The 23,460-nt window shown below is 52.0% G+C and overlaps 2 protein-coding genes across 24 annotated transcripts in view; both read left to right on the forward strand.

Moving 5' to 3' along the window:
* LOC125722473 (NACHT, LRR and PYD domains-containing protein 12-like) overlaps positions 1-3,928 on the forward strand; it is a 214,991-nt gene extending 211,063 nt beyond the window's left edge. For 3 of the 5 annotated variants that reach the window (XM_048998647.1, XM_048998645.1, XM_048998650.1), the window contains one exon: positions 355-3,928. In XM_048998647.1, the coding sequence (XP_048854604.1) occupies positions 355-577 (223 nt within the window). In that variant the 3' untranslated portion in view covers positions 578-3,928. The remainder of the gene's footprint in view (positions 1-354) is intronic. The other 2 variants (XM_048998648.1, XM_048998649.1) reach the window with 1 other exon arrangement.
* Positions 3,929-3,931: 3 nt separating this feature from the next.
* LOC125722486 (keratin-associated protein 4-11-like) lies at positions 3,932-22,976 on the forward strand. 19 transcript variants are annotated; one of them, XR_007386398.1, is made up of 5 exons: positions 3,932-6,051; positions 6,112-6,261; positions 7,702-7,910; positions 9,413-10,968; positions 16,685-16,925. XR_007386398.1 is itself a non-coding variant. In XM_048998672.1 (4 exons), the coding sequence occupies exons 1-4, from the start codon at positions 5,548-5,550 to the stop codon at positions 22,185-22,187; spliced, it is 936 nt and encodes a 311-aa protein (XP_048854629.1). In that variant the 5' UTR covers positions 3,932-5,547; the 3' UTR covers positions 22,188-22,976. The 19 variants fall into 19 exon arrangements, 4 of the variants coding, with proteins under 4 accessions (XP_048854629.1, XP_048854628.1, XP_048854625.1 ...); XR_007386397.1 differs by lacking the exon at positions 16,685-16,925 and adding an exon at positions 11,093-11,807; XR_007386400.1 differs by lacking the exon at positions 9,413-10,968 and having other exon boundaries at positions 7,702-9,352.
* The last annotated feature ends 484 nt before the right edge of the window (positions 22,977-23,460 follow it).

The following is a 23,460-nucleotide window of genomic DNA, read 5'->3' on the forward strand; positions in this document are numbered from 1 at the left end:
AAGACAAGCCGAAATAACAGGAAACAGCTGGTCAGAATCGGGGCAGCAGACGTGGTTAATGAGGGGGCGTGGCACACGAGGATCACACGAGCTGGGTGTGACACATATAATGCATGCAAAACATTTGTGTTGGTTAGCAAAGTTAACAGCACTGTTACAGATAAACATGCTGACTTTAACGTGTTATGGACAAAAAAATAATGGACACCAAACAGAATCGGAATGATTGTTAAAATTATTTTTAATAATTTAATTGTTTTCTGAAAATCCATTATGTCATGGCCCTTATTCTCCTCATTTGAATACAGTGCTGCAGTGTAAAAAGTGGATTTGAAAGTGTTTAATCTTTTTAAGGGTGGGCCGGTGTGAACTCACAGAGAAATGCTGTGAGGCACTGGCTTCAGCTCTCAGATCAAACTCCTCACCCCTGAGAGAGCTGGACCTGAGTGACAATGACCTGCAGGACTCAGGAGTGAAGCTGCTCTCTGCTGGACTGGGGGACATACACTGTAAACTGGAGATACTGAGGTCAGTTTTACTGGGTATTCCACACTGTAAACTGGGGGTAGTGAGGTGAGTATTACTGGGTATTTCACACTGTACAGTGGAAATACTAAGGTAGAAAATAACTAATGATTTCAAAATAAAGCAGGAGTATCTAAGTCTAGGGGTTGACTTAAAAAATAACATTAGACTCGCTACAGTAAGTGGAATGTCGAAAGGAAGATTGCATTGGAGGCTAAGGATGACATTAAAAGTTTCTTCCAATATTTTAACTCCAAAAGAGCTCTAAAAGCTGAAATCACTAATCTGCAGGATAGTAAGGGCCTTATAATTGAAAATGAAAACTGATATAGTAAATGAGTTTAATGATTATTTTACACGGGTGTTCACAGTAGAGGACATGATTAACTTACCACCATTTAGTACAAATACAGTGTCGTATATAAACAATATACAGTCCCTCCACAATTATTGGCCCCTTGTAAAGATTTGTAAAAAGGATTCGAAAAAAATCCACCTTTTGGCGAAGCAGCTTCATCTCACACTGAAAAAAATTTGAAAAATCCAACCTTTCATTGAAATAAATTTATTCAAAGAAAAACAAATCCTTCATCAAGAAATAATTATTTTCAACAAACACACATGAGCCACGATTATTGGCAGCCCTGCTTTTACTACTCTGTACAACCTCCCTTTGCCAGTATAACAGCACTGAGTCTCCTATAACATTTTATAAGGTTGGAGAATACAGAGCAGGGCATCTGAGACCATTCCTCTTTACAGAATCTCTCCAGATCACCCAGGGTCCTCGGCCCTCTCTTGTGCACTCTCCTCTTCAGCTCAGCCCACAGGTTTTCAGTGGGGTTCAGGTCAGGGGACTGAGATGGCCATGGCAGAAGCTTGATTCTGCGGTCAGCTGACCATTTAAATGTTTATTTGGACATGTGCTTAGGATCACCGACCTGCTGGAAGATCCAATGAAGGCCCAGTTTTTGTTTCCTGGCAGCAGCAGCCAAATTTTGATATAAAATGTCCTGGTATTTCATGGACCCCATAGTGCCATGTACCCTAACGAGGTTTCCAGGGTTTTTGGAGGAAAAACAGCTCCACAACATCACAGAACCTCCACCATATCTTACAGCTGGGATAAGGTTCATTTCATTATAACCATCCTTCTTTTTACGCCAAACCCACCTTGAATGTTTATTGCCAAAAAGCATTTTTGTTTCATCAGACAGTTGAATTTGATTCCAGTCAAAGTTGTATAATGTTTTGCAAACTCCTGGCACTAACATTTTAAGTAAATGACAGAAAAAGCTTCTTTCTGTCATAACTTTCAAAACGTCTGTTAGCATGAAGGGGGCGTCTGATGGTTTTTTGGAGACGTGGTAACCCCAAGGTTTTACTTTGTCTGGTAATTGACTAACAGTCATCCTTGGGGATTTTTTGTCTCTCTTACGATCCTCCTCACTGTATGTGGGGGCAAAATAAACTTGGGTCCTCTTTCAGGCAGGTTTCTAACAGTTCCAGTTAATGCCCACTTTTTAATTATTGCCCTAAGAGTAGAAATTGGCATTTTAAGGTGAGTAGCTATTTTTTAATCCACATTCCCTGACTTATGAAGGTCAGCACACTTCTCCCTCATTTGGTCTGTGTGTCTCTTATCTTTCCCATGTTGATGGATGACTAAGGGAATTTGAGCTCTGTGTCTCCTCATGTTTGTACCCCAGTTACTCAGGAAGTCATGGATTACAGCTTGAAGGCTCCTACTCACTCCAATCAACTCAAATATGTATAATTTACATGGGAAACATGCTTCAGTTACATTGTGTTCACTATAATTTGCAGGGCTGCCAATAATCGTGGCTCATGTGTTTTTGTTAAAAATAATTATTTCTTGATGAAGGATTAGATTTTTCTTCAGATAAATTGATTTTAATTAAAGGTTGGATTTTTCTCATTTTTTCCTTGTGAGATGAAGCAACTTCACCAGAAGGTGGATTTTTTCTTACCCCTTGTCCAAAGGGGTGCCAATAATTGCGTAGGGCATGTATGTATAACTGAGGCTGATGTGGTACAAAGCCTATAGCTAAGCTCAAAATAAATAAATCACAGGGTCCTGATGGCATCTTACCTATAGTTTTAAAATAAATGAGGGTTATTATTAGCCAACCTTTAACTTTACTGTTTCCGAAATCCTTATTTGCACGTGAGGTACCTTATGATTGGAAGTATGCTAATATAGCACCCATATTCAAAAAAGGGGATAGATGTAATCCAGCAAACTACAGGCCAATTACTTTAACTTGCATAACTGGAAAAGTTATGGATACAAATAACCTGGATACAAATAACATTCTGAGGGGTAGCCAACCTGGATTTAGGAGAAGTAGATCCTGTTTAACTAATCTACTTGTGTTCTTTGAGGAAGCAAAAATAGAACTTGGTCACAAAATGTACTAAGATTTGCAGAAGGCCTTTGATGTTGTCCCCCTCAAACAGCTCTTGCTTAAGCTCAAAGCTGCAGGGATTTTAGGAACTGTAGCAACTTGGATTGAAAACTGGTTAACTGACAGGAAGCAGCAGGTAGTTATTAGAGGCACAATGTCACAGTGGGCCTGCGGTCATAGTGGGGTACCGCAGGGTTCAATTTTAGGATCACTATTGTTCCTAATTTACATTAATGATATTGACACCAATACATACAGTAAACTAGTTAAATTTACAGACGACACCAAGGTGGATGATGTAGCAAATACTGATCTAGCAGCGGAGAGGCTACAACGGGATCTTTATTTAATTAGCGACTGGGCTGATACCTGGCAGATTAAATTTAATATAGATAAATGTAAGGTAATTTATGCAGGGAGCAGAAATATAAAGTACAGATTTTTTATGGGTTTCACTGAAATAAAGGTTACTAATTATGAGAAAGACCTCAGTCAGTATGTTGATGCTTCCATGTCCCACTCTCACCAGTGTGGGGAAGCAATTAAAAAGGCCAATAGGATGTTGGGTTACATCTCTAGGTGTGTGGAGTTTAATTTAAATGAAGTGATGCTAAGATTATACAATTCCTTGGTAAGACCCCACCTAGAATATTGTTTTAATGTGAGAGGGGGATATAGGGATGTCGAAGGAACAATGAGGTTCACTTTGGTCCGTTCAGAAATATTTCTTAAAATATACACAAAATTATGATATATTTCATAAGCATTGATAGGTAATCGGGGGCAGCATGGTGGTGCAGTGGTTAGCACTGTTGCCTCACACCTCTGGGACCTGGGTTCGAGTCTCCGCCTGGGTCACATGTGTATGGAGATTGCATGTTCTCCCCATGTCGTCGTGGGGTTTCCTCCAGGTACTCCGGTTTCCCCCCACAGTCCAAAAACATGCTGAGGCTAATTGGACTTCCTAAATTGCCCATAGGAATGCGTGCGTGAGTGCATGGTGTGTGAGTGTGCCCTGCGATGGGCTGGCCCCCCATCCTGGGTTGTTCCCTGCCTCGTGCCCATTGCTTCCGGGATAGGCTCCGTACCCCCCGCGACCCAGTAGGATAAGTGGTTTGGAAAATGGATGGATGGATGGATGATAGGTAATCCCACTAATTAATAAAATGAAAAAGTAGCCACAAGCCATCTACACTCGGACGTGCTATAATCACCCACCTTCACACACGGACTGGGGAGCCCCTTTCAGTCCTGGCAGGAGACTAACACGTGATTCCTGAGAAGTGCCGGGCGATGCGCGCTCTATTCCACGGCTGATCTCTGGTCAGTGCTGAGCTCTCCCCCTTCCTTTATGCTAAATCTGGAGTGGTACGCGTGCGGGGAGGGGGCGAGCTGGCCAGGCTCACCCCCTTCCTCAGGGAATATGCTCTTTATTCTCCAATTCCTGTCCAGGTGAGGCTGTTTTGCGCTTGCGGTTACGAAGCATTTTGGGCAGGGCTTTCCCTTTTCCCCTGGGAAAGGCAAGATAGGTGTTCTAGCTCTTTCTGTGAGAAACAAGTTATATAAGTGATCAGTGAAAAAACATGTTTGTGCAGTTCACCTGTGGCACAACAATAATGTGGGTGAATCACGGTGGATGTTGTATTTGAATCCCGGGGTGTTTAGTCCAAACACGATCAGAATCAGTCCATACCTCAATCTCCTCATAGGTATGTCTGCTAGGTGGAGTTGGAGGTGCAGTATAATCCGGTTATAATGGACTCGCTTATAACGGAATATCATCTATAACAGATAAGGTCTGCTGGTCGTGCGCCTTTAAGAACCTCCAGAAAAAGCATCGGATATAGCGGACTCACATACAATAGAATTTCGCTTATAACGGACAAACAGTTTGGTCCCGTTTGTCATTTGCCGTGTGTCTGTGGCAGGATACACGTGTGTGAGAGTGTCTGCGGCAGGGTACGTGTGTGTGAGAGTGCCTGTGACAGGGTACGTGTGCGTGAGAGTGTCTGTGGCAGAGTACGTGTGTTTGACAGTGTCTGTGGCAGGCTACATGTGTATGAGAGTGTCTGTGGCAGGGTACGTGTGTGTGAGAGTGTCTGTGGCAGAGTACGTGTGTTTCAGAGTGTCTGTGGCAGGGTACATGTGTATGAGAGTGTCTGTGGCAGGGTACGTGTGTTTGAGAGTGTCTGTGACAGGGTACATGTGTGTGAGAGTGTCTGTGACAGTGTACGCGTGTGTGAGATTGTCTGTGACAGTGTACGCGTGTGTGAGAGTGTCTGTGACAGTGTACGCGTGTGTGAGAGTGTCTGTGACAGTGTACGCGTGTGTGAGAGTGTCTGTGACAGTGTACTCGTGTGTGTGAGTGTATGTGACAGTGTACTCATGTGTGAGAGTGTATGTGACTGTACGCGTTTGTGAGAGTGTCTGTGACAGTGTACGTGTGTGTGAGAGTGTCTGAGGCAGGGTACGTGTGTGTGAGAGTGTCTGTGACAGTGTATGTGTTTGTGAGAGTGTCTGTGACAGTGTACATGTGTGTGAGAGTGTCTGTGGCAGGGTACGTGTCTTTCAGAGTGTCTGTGGCAGGGTACATATGTATGAGAGTGTCTGTGGCAGAGTACGTGTGTTTGAGAGTGTCTGTGGCAGGGTACATGTGTGTGAGAGTGTCTGTGGCAGGGTACGTGTGTTTCAGAGTGTCTGTGGCAGGGTACATGTGTATGAGAGTGTCTGTGGCAGAGTACGTGTGTTTGAGAGTGTCTGTGGCAGGGTACATGTGTGTGAGAGTGTCTGTGGCAGGGTACGTGTGTGTGAGAGTGTCTGCGGCAGAGTTCGTGTGTTTGAGAGTGTCTGTGGCAGAGTACGTGTGTGTGAGAGTGTCTGTGGCAGAGTACGTGTGTTTGAGAGTGTCTGTGGCAGGGTACATGTGTGTGAGAGTGTCTACGGCAGAGTACGTGTGTTTGAGAGTGTCTGTGGCAGGGTAGTTGTGTGTGAGAGTGTCTGCGGCAGAGTACGTGTGTTTGAGAGTGTCTGCGGCAGAGTACGTGTGTATGAGAGTGTCTGTGGCAGGGTACGTGTGTGTGAGAGTGTCTGTGACAGGGTACATGTGTGTGAGAGTGTCTGCGGCAGAGTACGTGTGTTTGAGAGTGTCTGTGACAAGGTACATGTGTGTGAGAGTGTCTGCGGCAGAGTACGTGTGTATGAGAGTGTCTGTGGCAGGGTACATGTGTGTGAGAGTGTCTGTGACAGTGTATACGTGTGTGAGAGTGTCTGTGATTGGATACGTGTGTGTGAGAGTGTCTGTGACAGGGTACATGTGTGTGAGAGTGTCTGCGGCCGAGTACGTGTGTATGAGAGTGTCTGTGGCAGGTTACGTGTGTGTGAGTGTGTCTGTGGCAGGGTTCGTGTGTGTGTGAGAGTGTCTGAGGCAGGATATGTGTAAGAGTGTCTGTGACAGTGTACGTGTGTGTGAGAGTGTCTGCAGTAGGATACGTGTGTGTTAGTGTGTCTGTGGAAGGGTACGTGTGTACGAGAGTGTCTGCGGCAGGGTACGTGTGTGTGAGAGTGTCTGCGGCAGGATACGTGTATGTAAGAGTGTCTGTGGCAGGGTAAGTGTGTGTGAGAGTGTCTGTGACAGTGTACGCGTGTGTGAGAGTGTCTGTGACAGTGTACGCGTCTGTGAGAGTGTATGTGACAGTGTACGCATGTGTGTGAGTGTCTGTGACAGGGTACGTGTGTGTGTGAGAGTGTCTGAGGCAGGGTAAGCGTGTGTGAGAGTGTCTGTGACAGTGTACGCGTGTGTGAGAGTGTCTGTGACAGTGTACGCGTCTGTGAGAGTGTATGTGACAGTGTACTCGTGTGTGTGAGTGTATGTGACAGTGTACTCATGTGTGAGATTGTCTGTGACAGTGTACGTGTGTGTGAGAGTGTCTGCAGTAGGATACGTGTGTGTTAGTGTGTCTGTGGAAGGGTACGTGTGTACGAGAGTGTCTGCGGCAGGGTACGTGTGTGTGAGAGTGTCTGCGGCAGGGTACGTGTGTGTGAGAGTGTCTGTGACAGTGTATGTGTTTGTGAGAGTGTCTGTGACAGTGTACATGTGTGTGAGAGTGTCTGTGGCAGGGTACGTGTCTTTCAGAGTGTCTGTGGCAGGGTACATATGTATGAGAGTGTCTGTGGCAGAGTACGTGTGTTTGAGAGTGTCTGTGGCAGGGTACATGTGTGTGAGAGTGTCTGTGGCAGGGTACGTGTGTTTCAGAGTGTCTGTGGCAGGGTACATGTGTATGAGAGTGTCTGTGGCAGAGTACGTGTGTTTGAGAGTGTCTGTGGCAGGGTACATGTGTGTGAGAGTGTCTGTGGCAGGGTACGTGTGTGTGAGAGTGTCTGCGGCAGAGTTCGTGTGTTTGAGAGTGTCTGTGGCAGAGTACGTGTGTGTGAGAGTGTCTGTGGCAGAGTACGTGTGTTTGAGAGTGTCTGTGGCAGGGTACATGTGTGTGAGAGTGTCTACGGCAGAGTACGTGTGTTTGAGAGTGTCTGTGGCAGGGTAGTTGTGTGTGAGAGTGTCTGCGGCAGAGTACGTGTGTTTGAGAGTGTCTGTGACAGGGTACATGTGTGTGAGAGTGTCTGCGGCAGAGTACGTGTGTATGAGAGTGTCTGTGGCAGGGTACGTGTGTGTGAGAGTGTCTGTGACAGGGTACATGTGTGTGAGAGTGTCTGCGGCAGAGTACGTGTGTTTGAGAGTGTCTGTGACAAGGTACATGTGTGTGAGAGTGTCTGCGGCAGAGTACGTGTGTATGAGAGTGTCTGTGGCAGGGTACATGTGTGTGAGAGTGTCTGTGACAGTGTATACGTGTGTGAGAGTGTCTGTGATTGGATACGTGTGTGTGAGAGTGTCTGTGACAGGGTACATGTGTGTGAGAGTGTCTGCGGCCGAGTACGTGTGTATGAGAGTGTCTGTGGCAGGTTACGTGTGTGTGAGTGTGTCTGTGGCAGGGTTCGTGTGTGTGTGAGAGTGTCTGAGGCAGGATATGTGTAAGAGTGTCTGTGACAGTGTACGTGTGTGTGAGAGTGTCTGCAGTAGGATACGTGTGTGTTAGTGTGTCTGTGGAAGGGTACGTGTGTACGAGAGTGTCTGCGGCAGGGTACGTGTGTGTGAGAGTGTCTGCGGCAGGATACGTGTATGTAAGAGTGTCTGTGGCAGGGTAAGTGTGTGTGAGAGTGTCTGTGACAGTGTACGCGTGTGTGAGAGTGTCTGTGACAGTGTACGCGTCTGTGAGAGTGTATGTGACAGTGTACGCATGTGTGTGAGTGTCTGTGACAGGGTACGTGTGTGTGTGAGAGTGTCTGAGGCAGGGTAAGCGTGTGTGAGAGTGTCTGTGACAGTGTACGCGTGTGTGAGAGTGTCTGTGACAGTGTACGCGTCTGTGAGAGTGTATGTGACAGTGTACTCGTGTGTGTGAGTGTATGTGACAGTGTACTCATGTGTGAGATTGTCTGTGACAGTGTACGTGTGTGTGAGAGTGTCTGCAGTAGGATACGTGTGTGTTAGTGTGTCTGTGGAAGGGTACGTGTGTACGAGAGTGTCTGCGGCAGGGTACGTGTGTGTGAGAGTGTCTGCGGCAGGATACGTGTATGTAAGAGTGTCTGTGGCAGGGTAAGTGTGTGTGAGAGTGTCTGTGACAGTGCACACGTGTGTGAGAGTGTCTGTGACAGTGTACGCGTGTGTGAGATTGTCTGTGACAGTGTACGCGTGTGTGAGAGTGTCTGTGACAGTGTACGCGTGTGTGAGAGTGTCTGTGACAGTGTACGTGTGCGTGAGAGTGTCTGAGGCAGGGTACGTGTGTGTGAGAGTGTCTGTGACAGTGTACGCGTGTGTGAGAGTGTCTGTGACAGTGTACGCGTCTGTGAGAGTGTATGTGACAGTGTACGCATGTGTGTGAGTGTCTGTGACAGGGTACGTGTGTGTGTGAGAGTGTCTGAGGCAGGGTAAGCGTGTGTGAGAGTGTCTGTGACAGTGTACGCGTGTGTGAGAGTGTCTGTGACAGTGTACGCGTCTGTGAGAGTGTATGTGACAGTGTACTCGTGTGTGTGAGTGTATGTGACAGTGTACACGTGTGTGAGAGTGTATGTGACAGTGTACGCATTTGTGAGAGTGTCTGTGACAGTGTACGTGTGTGTGAGAGTGTCTGAGGCAGGGTACGTGTGTGTGAGAGTGTCTGAGGCAGGGTACGTGTGTGTGAGAGTGTCTGTGACAGTGTACACGTGTGTGAGAGTGTCTGCGACAGTGTATGTGTGTGTGAGAGTGTCTGTGACAGTGTACGTGTGTGTGAGAGTGTCTGAGGCAGGGTACGTGTGTGTGAGAGTGTCTGTGATTGGGTACGTGTGTGTGAGAGTGTCTGAGGCAGGTTACATGTGTGTGAGAGTGTCTGTGACAGGGTACGTGTGTGTGTGAGTGTCTGAGGCAGGGTACGTGTGTGTGAGTGTGTCTGTGGCAGGGTACGTGTGTGTGTGAGAGTGTCTGAGGCAGGATATGTGTGAGAGTGTCTGTGACAGTGTACGTGTGTGTGAGAGTGTCTGCAGTAGGATACGTGTGTGTGAGATTGTCTGTGGCAGGGTACGCGTGTGTGTGAGAGTGTCTGTGACAGGGTACGCGTGCGCGAGAGTGTCTGTGACAGGGTACGCGTGTGTGAGAGTGTCTGAGGCAGGGTACGTGTGTGTGAGAGTGTCTGTGACAGTGTACGCGTGTGTGAGAGTGTCTGTGACAGTGTACGCGTCTGTGAGAGTGTATGTGACAGTGTACGCGTGTGTGTGAGTGTCTGTGACAGGGTACGTGTGTGTGTGAGAGTGTCTGAGGCAGGGTAAGCGTGTGTGAGAGTGTCTGTGACAGTGTACGCGTGTGTGAGAGTGTCTGTGACAGTGTACGCATCTGTGAGAGTGTATGTGACAGTGTACGCGTGTGTGTGAGTGTCTGTGACAGTGTACGTGTGTGTGAGAGTGTCTGCAGCAGGATATGTGTGTGAGTGTCTGTGACAGGGTACGCGTGTGCGAGAGTGTCTGTGACAGGGTACGCGTGTGCGAGAGTGTCTGTGGCAGGGTACGCGTGTGCGAGAGTGTCTGTGACAGGGTACGCGTGTGTGTGAGTGTCTGTGACAGTGTACGTGTGTGTGAGAGTGTCTGCAGCAGGATATGTGTGTGAGTGTCTGTGACAGGGTACGCGTGTGCGAGAGTGTCTGTGACAGGGTACGCGTGTGCGAGAGTGTCTGTGGCAGGGTACGCGTGTGCGAGAGTGTCTGTGACAGGGTACGCGTGTGTGAGAGTGTCTGTGACAGTGTACGCGTGTGTGAGAGTGTATGTGACAGTGTATGTGTGTGTGAGAGTGTCTGTGACAGTGTACGCGTGTGTGAGAGTGTCTGTGACAGTGTACGCGTCTGTGAGAGTGTATGTGACAGTGTACGCATGTGTGTGAGTGTCTGTGACAGGGTACGTGTGTGTGTGAGAGTGTCTGAGGCAGGGTAAGCGTGTGTGAGAGTGTCTGTGACAGTGTACGCGTGTGTGAGAGTGTCTGTGACAGTGTACGCGTCTGTGAGAGTGTATGTGACAGTGTACTCGTGTGTGTGAGTGTATGTGACAGTGTACTCATGTGTGAGATTGTCTGTGACAGTGTACGCGTGTGTGAGAGTGTCTGTGACAGTGTACGCGTGTGTGAGAGTGTCTGAGGCAGTGTACACGTGTGTGAGAGTGTATGTGACAGTGTACGCGTTTGTGAGAGTGTCTGTGACAGTGTACGTGTGTGTGAGAGTGTCTGAGGCAGGGTACGTGTGTGTGAGAGTGTCTGAGGCAGGGTACGTGTGTGTGAGAGTGTCTGTGACAGTGTACACGTGTGTGAGAGTGTCTGCGACAGTGTATGTGTGTGTGAGAGTGTCTGTGACAGTGTACGTGTGTGTGAGAGTGTCTGAGGCAGGGTACGTGTGTGTGAGAGTGTCTGTGATTGGGTACGTGTGTGTGAGAGTGTCTGAGGCAGGTTACATGTGTGTGAGAGTGTCTGTGACAGGGTACGTGTGTGTGTGAGAGTGTCTGAGGCAGGGTACGTGTGTGTGAGTGTGTCTGTGGCAGGGTACGTGTGTGTGTGAGAGTGTCTGAGGCAGGATATGTGTGAGAGTGTCTGTGACAGTGTACGTGTGTGTGAGAGTGTCTGCAGTAGGATACGTGTGTGTGAGATTGTCTGTGGCAGGGTACGCGTGTGTGTGAGAGTGTCTGTGACAGGGTACGCGTGCGCGAGAGTGTCTGTGACAGGGTACGCGTGTGTGAGAGTGTCTGAGGCAGGGTACGTGTGTGTGAGAGTGTCTGTGACAGTGTACGCGTGTGTGAGAGTGTCTGTGATAGTGTACGCGTCTGTGAGAGTGTATGTGACAGTGTACGTGTGTGTGTGAGTGTCTGTGACAGGGTACGTGTGTGTGTGAGAGTGTCTGAGGCAGGGTAAGCGTGTGTGAGAGTGTCTGTGACAGTGTACGCGTGTGTGAGAGTGTCTGTGACAGTGTACGCATCTGTGAGAGTGTATGTGACAGTGTACGCGTGTGTGTGAGTGTCTGTGACAGTGTACGTGTGTGTGAGAGTGTCTGCAGCAGGATATGTGTGTGAGTGTCTGTGACAGGGTACGCGTGTGCGAGAGTGTCTGTGACAGGGTACGCGTGTGCGAGAGTGTCTGTGGCAGGGTACGCGTGTGCGAGAGTGTCTGTGACAGGGTACGCGTGTGTGAGAGTGTCTGTGACTGTGTACACGTGTGTGAGAGTGTATGTGACAGTGTATGTGTGTGTGAGTGTGTCTGTGACAGTGTACGTGTGTGTGAGAGTGTCTGAGGCAGGGTACGTGTGTGTGAGAGTGTCTGAGGCAGGTTACGTGTGTGTGAGAGTGTCTGTGACAGGGTACGTTTGTGTGTGAGAGTGTCTGAGGCAGGGTACGTGTGTGTGAGAGTGTCTGCAGTAGGATACGTGTGTGTGAGATTGTCTGTGGCAGGGTACGCGTGTGTGTGAGAGTGTCTGTGACAGGATACGCGTGTCCGAGAGTGTCTGCGACAGGGTACATGTGTGCGAGAGTGTCTGCGGCAGGGTACACATGTGCGAGAGTGTCTGCGGCAGGGTACGCGTGTGCGAGAGTGTCTGTGGCAGGTTACGCGTGTATGAGAGTGTCTGCGGCAGGGTATGTGTGTGTTAGTGTGTCTGTGGAAGGGTACGTGTCTAGGAGAGTGTCTGCGGCAGGGTACGTGTGTGTGAGAGTGTCTGCGGCAGGATACGTGTGTGTGAGAGTGTCTGTGGCAGGGTAAGTGTGTGTGAGAGTGTCTGTGACAGTGTACGCGTCTGTGAGAGTGTCTGTGACAGTGTACGCGTGTGTGAGATTGTCTGTGACAGTGTACGCGTGTGTGAGAGTGTCTGTGACAGTGTACGCGTGTGTGTGAGTGTCTGACAGTGTACGCGTGTGTGAGAGTGTCTGTGACAGTGTACGCGTGTGTGAGAGTGTCTGTGACAGTGTACGCGTGTGTGAGAGTGTCTGTGACAGGGTACGCGTGTGTGAGAGTGTCTGTGACAGTGTACGCGTGTGTGAGAGTGTCTGAGGCAGGGTACGCGTGTGTGAGAGTGTCTGAGGCAGGGTACGCGTGTGTGAGAGTGTCTGCGGCAGGGTACGCTTGTGTGAGAGTGTCTGCGGCAGGGTACGTGTGTGTGAGAGTGTCTGCGGCAGGATACGCGTGTGTGAGAGTGTCTGTGACAGTGTACGTGTGTGTGAGAGTGTCTGAGGCAGGGTACGTGTGTGTGAGAGTGTCTGAGGCAGGTTACGTGTGTGTGAGAGTGTCTGTGACAGGGTACGTTTGTGTGTGAGAGTGTCTGAGGCAGGGTACGTGTGTGTGAGAGTGTCTGCAGTAGGATACGTGTGTGTGAGATTGTCTGTGGCAGGGTACGCGTGTGTGTGAGAGTGTCTGTGACAGGATACGCGTGTCCGAGAGTGTCTGCGACAGGGTACATGTGTGCGAGAGTGTCTGCGGCAGGGTACACGTGTGCGAGAGTGTCTGCGGCAGGGTACGCGTGTGCGAGAGTGTCTGTGGCAGGTTACGCGTGTATGAGAGTGTCTGCGGCAGGGTATGTGTGTGTTAGTGTGTCTGTGGAAGGGTACGTGTCTAGGAGAGTGTCTGCGGCAGGGTACGTGTGTGTGAGAGTGTCTGCGGCAGGATACGTGTGTGTGAGAGTGTCTGTGGCAGGGTAAGTGTGTGTGAGAGTGTCTGTGACAGTGTACGCGTCTGTGAGAGTGTCTGTGACAGTGTACGCGTGTGTGAGATTGTCTGTGACAGTGTACGCGTGTGTGAGAGTGTCTGTGACAGTGTACGCGTGTGTGTGAGTGTCTGACAGTGTACGCGTGTGTGAGAGTGTCTGTGACAGTGTACGCGTGTGTGAGAGTGTCTGTGACAGGGTACGCGTGTGTGAGAGTGTCTGTGACAGTGTACGCGTGTGTGAGAGTGTCTGAGGCAGGGTACGCGTGTGTGAGAGTGTCTGAGGCAGGGTACGCGTGTGTGAGAGTGTCTGCGGCAGGGTACGCTTGTGTGAGAGTGTCTGCGGCAGGGTACGTGTGTGTGAGAGTGTCTGCGGCAGGATACGCGTGTGTGAGAGTGTCTGTGACAGGGTACGCGTGTGTGAGAGTGTCTGCGGCAGGGTACGCGTGTGTGAGAGTGTCTGAGGCAGGATATGTGTGTGTTAGTGTGTCTGTGGCAGGGTACGCATGTGTGTGAGAGTGTCTGTGACAGGGTACGCGTGTGCGAGAGTGTCTGTGGCAGGGTACGCGTGTGCGAGAGTGTCTGTGGCAGGGTACGCGTGTGCGAGAGTGTCTGTGACAGGGTACGCGTGTGCGAGAGTGTCTGTGACAGGGTACGCGTGTGCGAGAGTGTCTGTGACAGGGTACGCGTGTCCGAGAGTGTCTGCGGCAGGATACGCGTGTGTGAGAGTGTCTGTGACAGTGTACGTGTGTGTGAGAGTGTCTGAGGCAGGGTACGTGTGTGTGAGAGTGTCTGAGGCAGGTTACGTGTGTGTGAGAGTGTCTGTGACAGGGTACGTTTGTGTGTGAGAGTGTCTGAGGCAGGGTACGTGTGTGTGAGAGTGTCTGCAGTAGGATACGTGTGTGTGAGATTGTCTGTGGCAGGGTACGCGTGTGTGTGAGAGTGTCTGTGACAGGATACGCGTGTCCGAGAGTGTCTGCGACAGGGTACATGTGTGCGAGAGTGTCTGCGGCAGGGTACACGTGTGCGAGAGTGTCTGCGGCAGGGTACGCGTGTGCGAGAGTGTCTGTGGCAGGTTACGCGTGTATGAGAGTGTCTGCGGCAGGGTATGTGTGTGTTAGTGTGTCTGTGGAAGGGTACGTGTCTAGGAGAGTGTCTGCGGCAGGGTACGTGTGTGTGAGAGTGTCTGCGGCAGGATACGTGTGTGTGAGAGTGTCTGTGGCAGGGTAAGTGTGTGTGAGAGTGTCTGTGACAGTGTACGCGTCTGTGAGAGTGTCTGTGACAGTGTACGCGTGTGTGAGATTGTCTGTGACAGTGTACGCGTGTGTGAGAGTGTCTGTGACAGTGTACGCGTGTGTGTGAGTGTCTGACAGTGTACGCGTGTGTGAGAGTGTCTGTGACAGTGTACGCGTGTGTGAGAGTGTCTGTGACAGGGTACGCGTGTGTGAGAGTGTCTGTGACAGTGTACGCGTGTGTGAGAGTGTCTGAGGCAGGGTACGCGTGTGTGAGAGTGTCTGAGGCAGGGTACGCGTGTGTGAGAGTGTCTGCGGCAGGGTACGCTTGTGTGAGAGTGTCTGCGGCAGGGTACGTGTGTGTGAGAGTGTCTGCGGCAGGATACGCGTGTGTGAGAGTGTCTGTGACAGGGTACGCGTGTGTGAGAGTGTCTGCGGCAGGGTACGCGTGTGTGAGAGTGTCTGAGGCAGGATATGTGTGTGTTAGTGTGTCTGTGGCAGGGTACGCATGTGTGTGAGAGTGTCTGTGACAGGGTACGCGTGTGCGAGAGTGTCTGTGGCAGGGTACGCGTGTGCGAGAGTGTCTGTGGCAGGGTACGCGTGTGCGAGAGTGTCTGTGACAGGGTACGCGTGTGCGAGAGTGTCTGTGACAGGGTACGCGTGTGCGAGAGTGTCTGTGACAGGGTACGCGTGTGCGAGAGTGTCTGTGGCAGGGTACGCGTGTGCGAGAGTGTCTGTGGCAGGGTACGCGTGTGCGAGAGTGTCTGTGACAGGGTCCGCGTGTGCGAGAGTGTCTGTGATTGGGTACGTGTGTGTGAGAGTGTCTGAGGCAGGTTACATGTGTGTGAGAGTGTCTGTGACAGGGTACGTGTGTGTGTGAGAGTGTCTGAGGCAGGGTACGTGTGTGTGAGTGTGTCTGTGGCAGGGTACGTGTGTGTGTGAGAGTGTCTGAGGCAGGATATGTGTGAGAGTGTCTGTGACAGTGTACGTGTGTGTGAGAGTGTCTGCAGTAGGATACGTGTGTGTGAGAGTGTCTGTGGCAGGGTACGCGTGTGTGTGAGAGTGTCTGTGACAGGGTACGCGTGCGCGAGAGTGTCTGTGACAGGGTACGCGTGTGTGAGAGTGTCTGAGGCAGGGTACGTGTGTGTGAGAGTGTCTGTGACAGTGTACGCGTGTGTGAGAGTGTCTGTGACAGTGTACGCGTCTGTGCGAGTGTATGTGACAGTGTACGCGTGTGTGTGAGTGTCTGTGACAGGGTACGTGTGTGTGTGAGAGTGTCTGAGGCAGGGTAAGCGTGTGTGAGAGTGTCTGTGACAGTGTACGTGTGTGTGAGAGTGTCTGCAGCAGGATATGTGTGTGAGTGTCTGTGACAGGGTACGCGTGTGCGAGAGTGTCTGTGACAGGGTACGCGTGTGCGAGAGTGTCTGTGGCAGGGTACGCGTGTGCGAGAGTGTCTGTGACAGGGTACGCGTGTGTGAGAGTGTCTGTGACAGTGTACGCGTGTGTGAGAGTGTATGTGACAGTGTATGTGTGTGTGAGAGTGTCTGTGACAGTGTACGTGTGTGTGAGAGTGTCTGAGGCAGGGTATGTGTGTGTGAGAGTGTCTGAGGCAGGTTACGTGTGTGTGAGAGTGTCTGTGACAGGGTACGTGTGTGTGAGAGTGTCTGCGGCAGGATACGCGTGTGTGAGAGTGTCTGTGACAGGGTACGCGTGTGTGAGAGTGTCTGCGGCAGGGTACGCGTGTGTGAGAGTGTCTGAGGCAGGATATGTGTGTGTTAGTGTGTCTGTGGCAGGGTACGCATGTGTGCGAGAGTGTCTGTGGCAGGGTACGCGTGTGCGAGAGTGTCTGTGGCAGGGTACGCGTGTGCGAGAGTGTCTGTGGCAGGGTACGCGTGTGCGAGAGTGTCTGTGACAGGGTACGCGTGTGCGAGAGTGTCTGTGACAGGGTACGCGTGTGCGAGAGTGTCTGTGACAGGGTACGCGTGTGCGAGAGTGTCTGTGGCAGGGTACGCGTGTGCGAGAGTGTCTGTGGCAGGGTACGCGTGTGCGAGAGTGTCTGTGACAGGGTCCGCGTGTGCGAGAGTGTCTGTGATTGGGTACGTGTGTGTGAGAGTGTCTGAGGCAGGTTACATGTGTGTGAGAGTGTCTGTGACAGGGTACGTGTGTGTGTGAGAGTGTCTGAGGCAGGGTACGTGTGTGTGAGTGTGTCTGTGGCAGGGTACGTGTGTGTGTGAGAGTGTCTGAGGCAGGATATGTGTGAGAGTGTCTGTGACAGTGTACGTGTGTGTGAGAGTGTCTGCAGTAGGATACGTGTGTGTGAGAGTGTCTGTGGCAGGGTACGCGTGTGTGTGAGAGTGTCTGTGACAGGGTACGCGTGCGCGAGAGTGTCTGTGACAGGGTACGCGTGTGTGAGAGTGTCTGAGGCAGGGTACGTGTGTGTGAGAGTGTCTGTGACAGTGTACGCGTGTGTGAGAGTGTCTGTGACAGTGTACGCGTCTGTTCGAGTGTATGTGACAGTGTACGCGTGTGTGTGAATGTCTGTGACAGGGTACGTGTGTGTGTGAGAGTGTCTGAGGCAGGGTAAGCGTGTGTGAGAGTGTCTGTGACAGTGTACGCATCTGTGAGAGTGTATGTGACAGTGTACGCGTGTGTGTGAGTGTCTGTGACAGTGTACGTGTGTGTGAGAGTGTCTGCAGCAGGATATGTGTGTGAGTGTCTGTGACAGGGTACGCGTGTGCGAGAGTGTCTGTGACAGGGTACGCGTGTGCGAGAGTGTCTGTGGCAGGGTACGCGTGTGCGAGAGTGTCTGTGACAGGGTACGCGTGTGTGAGAGTGTCTGTGACAGTGTACGCGTGTGTGAGAGTGTATGTGACAGTGTACGTGTGTGTGAGAGTGTCTGTGACAGTGTACGTGTGTGTGAGAGTGTCTGAGGCAGGGTACGTGTGTGTGAGAGTGTCTGAGGCAGGTTACGTGTGTGTGAGAGTGTCTGTGACAGGGTACGTTTGTGTGTGAGAGTGTCTGAGGCAGGGTACGCGTGTGTGTGAGAGTGTCTGCGGCAGGATACGCGTGTCCGAGAGTGTCTGCGACAGGGTACACGTGTGCGAGAGTGTCTGCGACAGGGTACACGTGTGCGAGAGTGTCTGCGGCAGGGTACACGTGTGCGAGAGTGTCTGCGGCAGGGTACGCGTGTATGAGAGTGTCTGCGGCAGGGTACGCGTGTATGAGAGTGTCTGCGGCAGGGTACGCGTGTGTGAGAGTGTCTGCGGCAGGGTACGTGTGTGTGAGAGTGTCTGCGGCAGGATACGTGTGTGAGAGTGTCTGTGGCAGGGTAAGTGTGTGTGAGAGTGTCTGTGGCAGGGTAAGTGTGTGTGAGAGTGTCTGTGACAGTGTACGCGTCTGTGAGAGTGTCTGTGACAGTGTACGCGTGTGTGAGATTGTCTGTGACAGTGTACGCGTGTGTGAGAGTGTCTGTGACAGTGTACGCGTGTGTGTGAGTGTCTGTGACAGTGTACGCGTGTGCAAGAGTGTCTGTGACAGTGTACGCGTGTGCGAGAGTGTCTGTGGCAGGGTACGCGTGTGCGAGAGTGTCTGTGGCAGGGTACGCGTGTGCGAGAGTGTCTGTGGCAGGGTACGCGTGTGCGAGAGTGTCTGTGGCAGGGTACGCGTGTGCGAGAGTGTCTGTGGCAGGGTACGCGTGTGCGAGAGTGTCTGTGACAGGGTACGCGTGTGCGAGAGTGTCTGTGACAGGGTACGCGTGTGCGAGAGTGTCTGTGGCAGGGTACGCGTGTGCGAGAGTGTCTGTGGCAGGGTACGCGTGTGCGAGAGTGTCTGTGACAGGGTCCGCGTGTGCGAGAGTGTCTGTGATTGGGTACGTGTGTGTGAGAGTGTCTGAGGCAGGTTACATGTGTGTGAGAGTGTCTGTGACAGGGTACGTGTGTGTGTGAGAGTGTCTGAGGCAGGGTACGTGTGTGTGAGTGTGTCTGTGGCAGGGTACGTGTGTGTGTGAGAGTGTCTGAGGCTGGATATGTGTGAGAGTGTCTGTGACAGTGTACGTGTGTGTGAAAGTGTCTGCAGTAGGATACGTGTGTGTGAGAGTGTCTGTGGCAGGGTACGCGTGTGTGTGAGAGTGTCTGTGACAGGGTACGCGTGCGCGAGAGTGTCTGTGACAGGGTACGCGTGTGTGAGAGTGTCTGAGGCAGGGTACGTGTGTTTGAGAGTGTCTGTGACAGTGTACGCGTGTGTGAGAGTGTCTGTGACAGTGTACGCGTCTGTTCGAGTGTATGTGACAGTGTACGCGTGTGTGTGAGTGTCTGTGACAGGGTACGTGTGTGTGTGAGAGTGTCTGAGGCAGGGTAAGCGTGTGTGAGAGTGTCTGTGACAGTGTACGCATCTGTGAGAGTGTATGTGACAGTGTACGCGTGTGTGTGAGTGTCTGTGACAGTGTACGTGTGTGTGAGAGTGTCTGCAGCAGGATATGTGTGTGAGTGTCTGTGACAGGGTACGCGTGTGCGAGAGTGTCTGTGACAGGGTACGCGTGTGCGAGAGTGTCTGTGGCAGGGTACACGTGTGCGAGAGTGTCTGCGACAGGGTACACGTGTGCGAGAGTGTCTGCGGCAGGGTACACGTGTGCGAGAGTGTCTGCGGCAGGGTACGCGTGTATGAGAGTGTCTGCGGCAGGGTACGCGTGTATGAGAGTGTCTGCGGCAGGGTACGCGTGTGTGAGAGTGTCTGCGGCAGGGTACGTGTGTGTGAGAGTGTCTGCGGCAGGATACGTGTGTGAGAGTGTCTGTGGCAGGGTAAGTGTGTGTGAGAGTGTCTGTGGCAGGGTAAGTGTGTGTGAGAGTGTCTGTGACAGTGTACGCGTCTGTGAGAGTGTCTGTGACAGTGTACGCGTGTGTGAGATTGTCTGTGACAGTGTACGCGTGTGTGAGAGTGTCTGTGACAGTGTACGCGTGTGTGTGAGTGTCTGTGACAGTGTACGCGTGTGCGAGAGTGTCTGTGACAGTGTACGCGTGTGCGAGAGTGTCTGTGGCAGGGTACGCGTGTGCGAGAGTGTCTGTGGCAGGGTACGCGTGTGCGAGAGTGTCTGTGGCAGGGTACGCGTGTGCGAGAGTGTCTGTGGCAGGGTACGCGTGTGCGAGAGTGTCTGTGACAGGGTACGCGTGTGCGAGAGTGTCTGTGACAGGGTACGCGTGTGCGAGAGTGTCTGTGACAGGGTACGCGTGTGCGAGAGTGTCTGTGGCAGGGTACGCGTGTGCGAGAGTGTCTGTGGCAGGGTACGCGTGTGCGAGAGTGTCTGTGACAGGGTCCGCGTGTGCGAGAGTGTCTGTGATTGGGTACGTGTGTGTGAGAGTGTCTGAGGCAGGTTACATGTGTGTGAGAGTGTCTGTGACAGGGTACGTGTGTGTGTGAGAGTGTCTGAGGCAGGGTACGTGTGTGTGAGTGTGTCTGTGGCAGGGTACGTGTGTGTGTGAGAGTGTCTGAGGCTGGATATGTGTGAGAGTGTCTGTGACAGTGTACGTGTGTGTGAAAGTGTCTGCAGTAGGATACGTGTGTGTGAGAGTGTCTGTGGCAGGGTACGCGTGTGTGTGAGAGTGTCTGTGACAGGGTACGCGTGCGCGAGAGTGTCTGTGACAGGGTACGCGTGTGTGAGAGTGTCTGAGGCAGGGTACGTGTGTGTGAGAGTGTCTGTGACAGTGTACGCGTGTGTGAGAGTGTCTGTGACAGTGTACGCGTCTGTGCGAGTGTATGTGACAGTGTACGCGTGTGTGTGAGTGTCTGTGACAGGGTACGTGTGTGTGTGAGAGTGTCTGAGGCAGGGTAAGTGTGTGTGAGAGTGTCTGTGACAGTGTACGTGTGTGTGAGTGTGTCTGTGACAGTGTACGCATCTGTTAGAGTGTATGTGACAGTGTACGCGTGTGTGTGAGTGTCTGTGACAGTGTACGTGTGTGTGAGAGTGTCTGCAGCAGGATATGTGTGTGAGTGTCTGTGACAGGGTACGCGTGTGCGAGAGTGTCTGTGACAGGGTACGCGTGTGCGAGAGTGTCTGTGGCAGGGTACGCGTGTGCGAGAGTGTCTGTGACAGGGTACGCGTGTGTGAGAGTGTCTGTGACAGTGTACGCGTGTGTGAGAGTGTATGTGACAGTGTACGTGTGTGTGAGAGTGTCTGTGACAGTGTACGTGTGTGTGAGAGTGTCTGAGGCAGGGTACGTGTGTGTGAGAGTGTCTGAGGCAGGTTACGTGTGTGTGAGAGTGTCTGTGACAGGGTACGTGTGTGTGTGTGAGAGTGTCTGAGGCAGGGTACGTGTCTGTGAGAGTGTCTGCAGTAGGATACGTGTGTGTGAGATTGTCTGTGGCAGGGTACGCGTGTGTGTGAGAGTGTCTGTGACAGGATACGCGTGTCCGAGAGTGTCTGCGACAGGGTACACGTGTGCGAGAGTGTCTGCGGCAGTGTACGTGTGTGTGAGAGTGTCTGTGACAGTGTACGTGTGTGTGAGAGTGTCTGAGGCAGGGTACGTGTGTGTGAGAGTGTCTGAGGCAGGTTACGCGTGTGTGTGAGTGTCTGTGACAGGGTACGTGTGTGTGTGAGAGTGTCTGAGGCAGGGTAAGCGTGTGTGAGAGTGTCTGTGACAGTGTACGCATCTGTGAGAGTGTATGTGACAGTGTACGCGTGTGTGTGAGTGTCTGTGACAGTGTACGTGTGTGTGAGAGTGTCTGCAGCAGGATATGTGTGTGAGTGTCTGTGACAGGGTACGCGTGTGCGAGAGTGTCTGTGACAGGGTACGCGTGTGCGAGAGTGTCTGTGGCAGGGTACACGTGTGCGAGAGTGTCTGCGACAGGGTACACGTGTGCGAGAGTGTCTGCGGCAGGGTACACGTGTGCGAGAGTGTCTGCGGCAGGGTACGCGTGTATGAGAGTGTCTGCGGCAGGGTACGCGTGTATGAGAGTGTCTGCGGCAGGGTACGCGTGTGTGAGAGTGTCTGCGGCAGGGTACGTGTGTGTGAGAGTGTCTGCGGCAGGATACGTGTGTGAGAGTGTCTGTGGCAGGGTAAGTGTGTGTGAGAGTGTCTGTGGCAGGGTAAGTGTGTGTGAGAGTGTCTGTGACAGTGTACGCGTCTGTGAGAGTGTCTGTGACAGTGTACGCGTGTGTGAGATTGTCTGTGACAGTGTACGCGTGTGTGAGAGTGTCTGTGACAGTGTACGCGTGTGTGTGAGTGTCTGTGACAGTGTACGCGTGTGCGAGAGTGTCTGTGACAGTGTACGCGTGTGCGAGAGTGTCTGTGGCAGGGTACGCGTGTGCGAGAGTGTCTGTGGCAGGGTACGCGTGTGCGAGAGTGTCTGTGGCAGGGTACGCGTGTGCGAGAGTGTCTGTGGCAGGGTACGCGTGTGCGAGAGTGTCTGTGACAGGGTACGCGTGTGCGAGAGTGTCTGTGACAGGGTACGCGTGTGCGAGAGTGTCTGTGACAGGGTACGCGTGTGCGAGAGTGTCTGTGGCAGGGTACGCGTGTGCGAGAGTGTCTGTGGCAGGGTACGCGTGTGCGAGAGTGTCTGTGACAGGGTCCGCGTGTGCGAGAGTGTCTGTGATTGGGTACGTGTGTGTGAGAGTGTCTGAGGCAGGTTACATGTGTGTGAGAGTGTCTGTGACAGGGTACGTGTGTGTGTGAGAGTGTCTGAGGCAGGGTACGTGTGTGTGAGTGTGTCTGTGGCAGGGTACGTGTGTGTGTGAGAGTGTCTGAGGCTGGATATGTGTGAGAGTGTCTGTGACAGTGTACGTGTGTGTGAAAGTGTCTGCAGTAGGATACGTGTGTGTGAGAGTGTCTGTGGCAGGGTACGCGTGTGTGTGAGAGTGTCTGTGACAGGGTACGCGTGCGCGAGAGTGTCTGTGACAGGGTACGCGTGTGCGAGAGTGTCTGTGGCAGGGTACGCGTGTGCGAGAGTGTCTGTGGCAGGGTACGCGTGTGCGAGAGTGTCTGTGACAGGGTCCGCGTGTGCGAGAGTGTCTGTGATTGGGTACGTGTGTGTGAGAGTGTCTGAGGCAGGTTACATGTGTGTGAGAGTGTCTGTGACAGGGTACGTGTGTGTGTGAGAGTGTCTGAGGCAGGGTACGTGTGTGTGAGTGTGTCTGTGGCAGGGTACGTGTGTGTGTGAGAGTGTCTGAGGCTGGATATGTGTGAGAGTGTCTGTGACAGTGTACGTGTGTGTGAAAGTGTCTGCAGTAGGATACGTGTGTGTGAGAGTGTCTGTGGCAGGGTACGCGTGTGTGTGAGAGTGTCTGTGACAGGGTACGCGTGCGCGAGAGTGTCTGTGACAGGGTACGCGTGTGTGAGAGTGTCTGAGGCAGGGTACGTGTGTGTGAGAGTGTCTGTGACAGTGTACGCGTGTGTGAGAGTGTCTGTGACAGTGTACGCGTCTGTGCGAGTGTATGTGACAGTGTACGCGTGTGTGTGAGTGTCTGTGACAGGGTACGTGTGTGTGTGAGAGTGTCTGAGGCAGGGTAAGTGTGTGTGAGAGTGTCTGTGACAGTGTACGTGTGTGTGAGTGTGTCTGTGACAGTGTACGCATCTGTTAGAGTGTATGTGACAGTGTACGCGTGTGTGTGAGTGTCTGTGACAGTGTACGTGTGTGTGAGAGTGTCTGCAGCAGGATATGTGTGTGAGTGTCTGTGACAGGGTACGCGTGTGCGAGAGTGTCTGTGACAGGGTACGCGTGTGCGAGAGTGTCTGTGGCAGGGTACGCGTGTGCGAGAGTGTCTGTGACAGGGTACGCGTGTGTGAGAGTGTCTGTGACAGTGTACGCGTGTGTGAGAGTGTATGTGACAGTGTACGTGTGTGTGAGAGTGTCTGTGACAGTGTACGTGTGTGTGAGAGTGTCTGAGGCAGGGTACGTGTGTGTGAGAGTGTCTGAGGCAGGTTACGTGTGTGTGAGAGTGTCTGTGACAGGGTACGTGTGTGTGTGTGAGAGTGTCTGAGGCAGGGTACGTGTCTGTGAGAGTGTCTGCAGTAGGATACGTGTGTGTGAGATTGTC

The sequence above is a fragment of the Brienomyrus brachyistius genome, unplaced genomic scaffold, assembly GCF_023856365.1.
Source record: "Brienomyrus brachyistius isolate T26 unplaced genomic scaffold, BBRACH_0.4 scaffold39, whole genome shotgun sequence".
Taxonomy (NCBI): domain Eukaryota; kingdom Metazoa; phylum Chordata; class Actinopteri; order Osteoglossiformes; family Mormyridae; genus Brienomyrus; species Brienomyrus brachyistius.